We start from the raw sequence: 4,133 nt of genomic DNA, 5'->3' as shown, positions 1-4,133 counted from the left end.
TGTGTGACAGAGCCTCTGCCTTAATCAAACAGCACATGCACTGGATCCCTGGAAATGGGAAGCGTATTAACATTTGGGAGGACCGCATTATGGGCAGCGACCCCATCGTTGATGATCGTTCTCTGATCCTGTTAAAAGATTGGATGGATAGAGCTGGCGTCAAAACGCTGTGGGACTTATCTCAATGGGAAAACAACAACTGGCAGAGCTGGGGAAATCTTGAGGTGCCATCGCATCTGTCCAAAGAATACTCCAACCTCCTCATCCACTTAAAAGGCAAAGCTCCATTAAACATCAGCAAAGCAGACGCACGAGGATGGGGATCGATCCCGGGTAAGTACACAGTCTCGCAGGGCTACAAACAGCTCACTCAGCATCCGAACGTGCCACCTGATTCGAGGCCTTGGCAGGGGATCTGGTCCCATTCAATGATCCCCAAGATAGATACCTTCTGCTAGCTTCTTTGCCATCACAGGATATTGACTGAAGACAGACTTCGCAAAAGAGGCGTTAACGGTCCCTCACGCTGGTCGCTGTGTGAAGACCATGAATAAACAACCACTCATTTGATGCTCTCCTACAAATTCGCAGCTGCTCTTTGGAAGGAGGCGTTAAGTCCCCTGAACACTGACTTCACTACTCCTAATCATTGCTCAGACTTGTTTGCAAATTGGATGTGCATGTATCCTGGTGGCACTCAAAACCTTCATATCAAAACCGCCTGGCTCGCCCTGCCTAAAATTACCTGCTGGCACATTTGGTTGGAACGAAACAAAAGGATTTTTAATGATAAAAAGAGCGATCCTAAAATAATCTGGATTAAAATTAAAAGTCACCTGAAGGACTGTGTGGGAGATCAGTTGGACAGGGAAGATCTTAGCGATCAAGACGCAGCTTGGGGAGATTCTCTGGGCCTCCAGTTCGTTGACAAAGTCAGGCTTCCTCCTCCCCTAAAGCATTGGCAAATCCGTCTCAAGACTGAAGAACTCGTTGAGTTATGCAAAAAGAAGGCAAGAAAAACTCTTTTCTTTGACAGAGCCGCAAAGGGCAATCCCGACAGTTCTGGAGCAGGTGGTGTCATTAAAAATGCAGATGGCAGAATCGAATCTAGATATGCTTGGGGAGTGGGCTTCAACTCCAGCATTCAAGCTGAAGCCTTGGCTCTCCTCCAGGGACTCAAGATGCTCATCTCTCTGGGCATCAAAGATGCAATTATTTTTGGGGACTCCCAGTCCATAATTAAGGCCATGGTGGATAAATCCTCTCCCTCAGATTTAAGATTATCAAGACTCCTGAGCAGAATTAGAGTCCTGACAAACACTTTCCAGAATCTGGAGTTCCTTCATGTTAAGAGAGAAAACAATAAAGAAGCCGATGCTGAAGCCAACAAAGCGGTGCTTCTCCCCCCTGGAGCGCTCCTAAGAGATGGAGACGAAAGTTGGGACCCCATCCCTTAAATAGCCTGTTTAAAATGTTTTACTGCCTTTTAATGAAGCAGTTTGTTTGTATCAGCAATTTAGGAAAGATAGATAAAGTTACAAGAACTACAGCTAGTAAAAATCGCAGGCTTAGTGGAGGGGAAGTCAATTGGATCCTGATAGAAGAGAAATCTGATCTCTGTGCACCTCTTTGTAATCTGAATTATGGCTTTCCAGCCAAGAATTAATACATCAACCTACTCGTTTCTGTCAAAAAAAAAAAAATTGTTGTAATTTGTTTTCCAGCAACTTCTTGTCTTTCTTAAGCTTCTTAATTTGTGTCAGTAATTTCTCGCTATGGTGTTTGAGGAAAGTAACCTCTTCATTTTTTTGTACAGTAATCATTTCAACTTCCTTCTACATATTTTTCATTGCCTTCTGATTTATTGAAGAATTAATTTTGAGATATCTTTTACATTTTCTCTTCTTATTGAATCTAGCTTCAATGTAACATCTTGTAGCATTATTTTTTTCTTTTTGTAGGAAAATTTCAAAAACTTATTTTCCATGTTTATGATGAAGGACCCTGTTGATTCCATCCAACATGAACACCAAATTATATCACTATCGTCACGAAAAAAGTATTTAACAGTGAATTTCAAGACAAAAGTATAGTCTCCAATACTTAGTAGTAGATTGCCTATGTCATATTGTTTTTTGTTCATCGAATCCATTGTTTCAATTATATTTGATTCCTAAATCACTAATTGGTTAGCACATTCAGTACTAACATAATTACTATCTTGAGTAAGATAGATAGAGATTATAATATCCTTTCCTAGAAGTGATCATTTGATTTTAAATAGCACATTAACACTTTTACCAAATTTTTTAGGAAATATTCCATTACCGGTATCCATTTCGCGCTCATCGATAATTTCGTCAAATGGTAAGTTAATTATGAAGTTTATGTATTCTTCATAATAAGTGTGAAACCCACTTCTTGAATTATTTTTAACTTCTTAATTATTTCACTATAATATATATATATATATATATATATATATATATATATATATATATATATATATATAGATATATATATAAATGAAAAATACTTTTTTTTTTTTTTAATAAAGTATCGTTTTCTAAAATTCTTCCTTTTTTACTTAATATTTTTTTTTGTTATAATCACTTCAGTTTGAATTTAGGATTTGTGTGTGTGTAACTTCCTTCCTTCCTCCCCCTAGTCAAAAGTTAATAACATTTTTAAAAATAAATTTCCAATTTAAATTTATGGATTAATAAATGTACTTGTTGAATAATTAAACCTTTGGATTTGTAAGGAATATTTTGATACTTTAAGTTACAGGTGCCACTTCTAATATTTTAAATTAGATTTATTTTATAATGTGAAGGATCATATGATTTGATTAATATAGGCACCAAATCCTATGTGATGCAAATACTTATAACAACAACATTGATAATTCAAAATTATACTTAATCCATTGAAGGTTGTGAGTTATTTACTTATAAACTCCACGAGGGCATGGCCTTCGCCTCTATGCAATTCTCTTTGTGCAAATTTTTCAGGGGAATGGAGGGATCCTTGGAGCCCCACTAACATTGGTCAACAACACTAACATAGTCGTCAAGGAACTCACCTCCAAGAGAAAATGGCCTTCTTGCAAAATACACTTTATTTGACTCATTCATCTGCTTTTGATTCCGCTTCTTGTTCTTGTTTGTTCCCTTACTAATCATGTTGTTATGTCTTGTTTGTTCCCTTATGAATCATGTTGATGGTATCTTCTCCTACAAGCCTTTTTGGAGTTACTTTATTATCCTATGTGGTTGCATTTAAGATACTATTTTTCTCCAACTTATTTCACATGGAGACAACCTCCTCTTCTAACTTTTCATATTGTCTTCTCTTTGTATCCAGCTCATTTCTTGTAGAAACAAGCTCAATTTCTAATTTTTGACATTATTCCTCTCTCTCATTTAGTCCGATGTTGGTCACTTCTTTAACTCTTCTTGCTTCTTCCAACTATGTCCTTAGGTTAATAATTTATTCTTTGTACTCATGCTCTTTTTCATCACATATATGCATCAAATTATTTTGATCTATGTTTTCATTTGTTAGTCTTTCTATTTCAACCAAGGCTAAGTCAATCTTAGCTTGGTTTTCATTTTTCTTATCCTCATGATAATCAAGTACATTTACTCTAACAGAACAAGTCTCATTTGACTGAACAATTCTTTCTAAGAGGCCCTTTTTTTTTCTATGCAGTCTCTACTGGTTTCTACTTTATGTGTGAGCTACAACCTATCCCATATTTCTTTTGCATATTTTAGATATATTACTATCTCAAGAACCAAATTGTGAAGATTGTTGTAAATTGCAAATTAGCCTAAGCATTCTTGGTTGTTGTTCTTGTATTAAGGTGAAAATTTTAGTATATCCATTGTAGTGTTGTTTTAATCAATCCTAATTGACCGTGTCTACAACATTTAATTGTCAACCCAAGGTAGGTCTTGTTGTTTCAATGGAGTTCGCAATGTTTGTGCCGATACACTACAACCAAGCATGAAAAATGGAAAGAACAGTAAAATATGTTGTTGAATCAAATTGAAAAACTTAAATCATTCATGTAGAAATAAAAACACTCCACATAATTGAAATCACACTTCTCAACTACCAGAGTAAGG

At 36.1% G+C, this 4,133-nt stretch overlaps 1 protein-coding gene across 1 annotated transcript; it reads left to right on the top strand.

Annotated features, from left to right (window-relative positions):
* Positions 1-680: 680 nt before the first annotated feature.
* On the top strand, positions 681-1,457 carry LOC149186343 (uncharacterized). Its single transcript, XM_089409308.1, has one exon. It carries the CDS (start codon positions 681-683, stop codon positions 1,455-1,457), a length of 777 nt encoding a protein of 258 aa, XP_089265434.1.
* The last annotated feature ends 2,676 nt before the right edge of the window (positions 1,458-4,133 follow it).

Source organism: Pinus tabuliformis, chromosome 3_1, assembly GCF_031772625.1.
Source record: "Pinus tabuliformis cultivar Carrire ecotype Pingquan chromosome 3_1, CPIR1, whole genome shotgun sequence".
Classification (NCBI taxonomy): Eukaryota; Viridiplantae; Streptophyta; class Pinopsida; order Pinales; family Pinaceae; genus Pinus; species Pinus tabuliformis.
The sequence above is the reverse complement of the archived record's forward strand: the minus strand, read 5'-3'. Positions and strand labels throughout refer to the sequence as shown.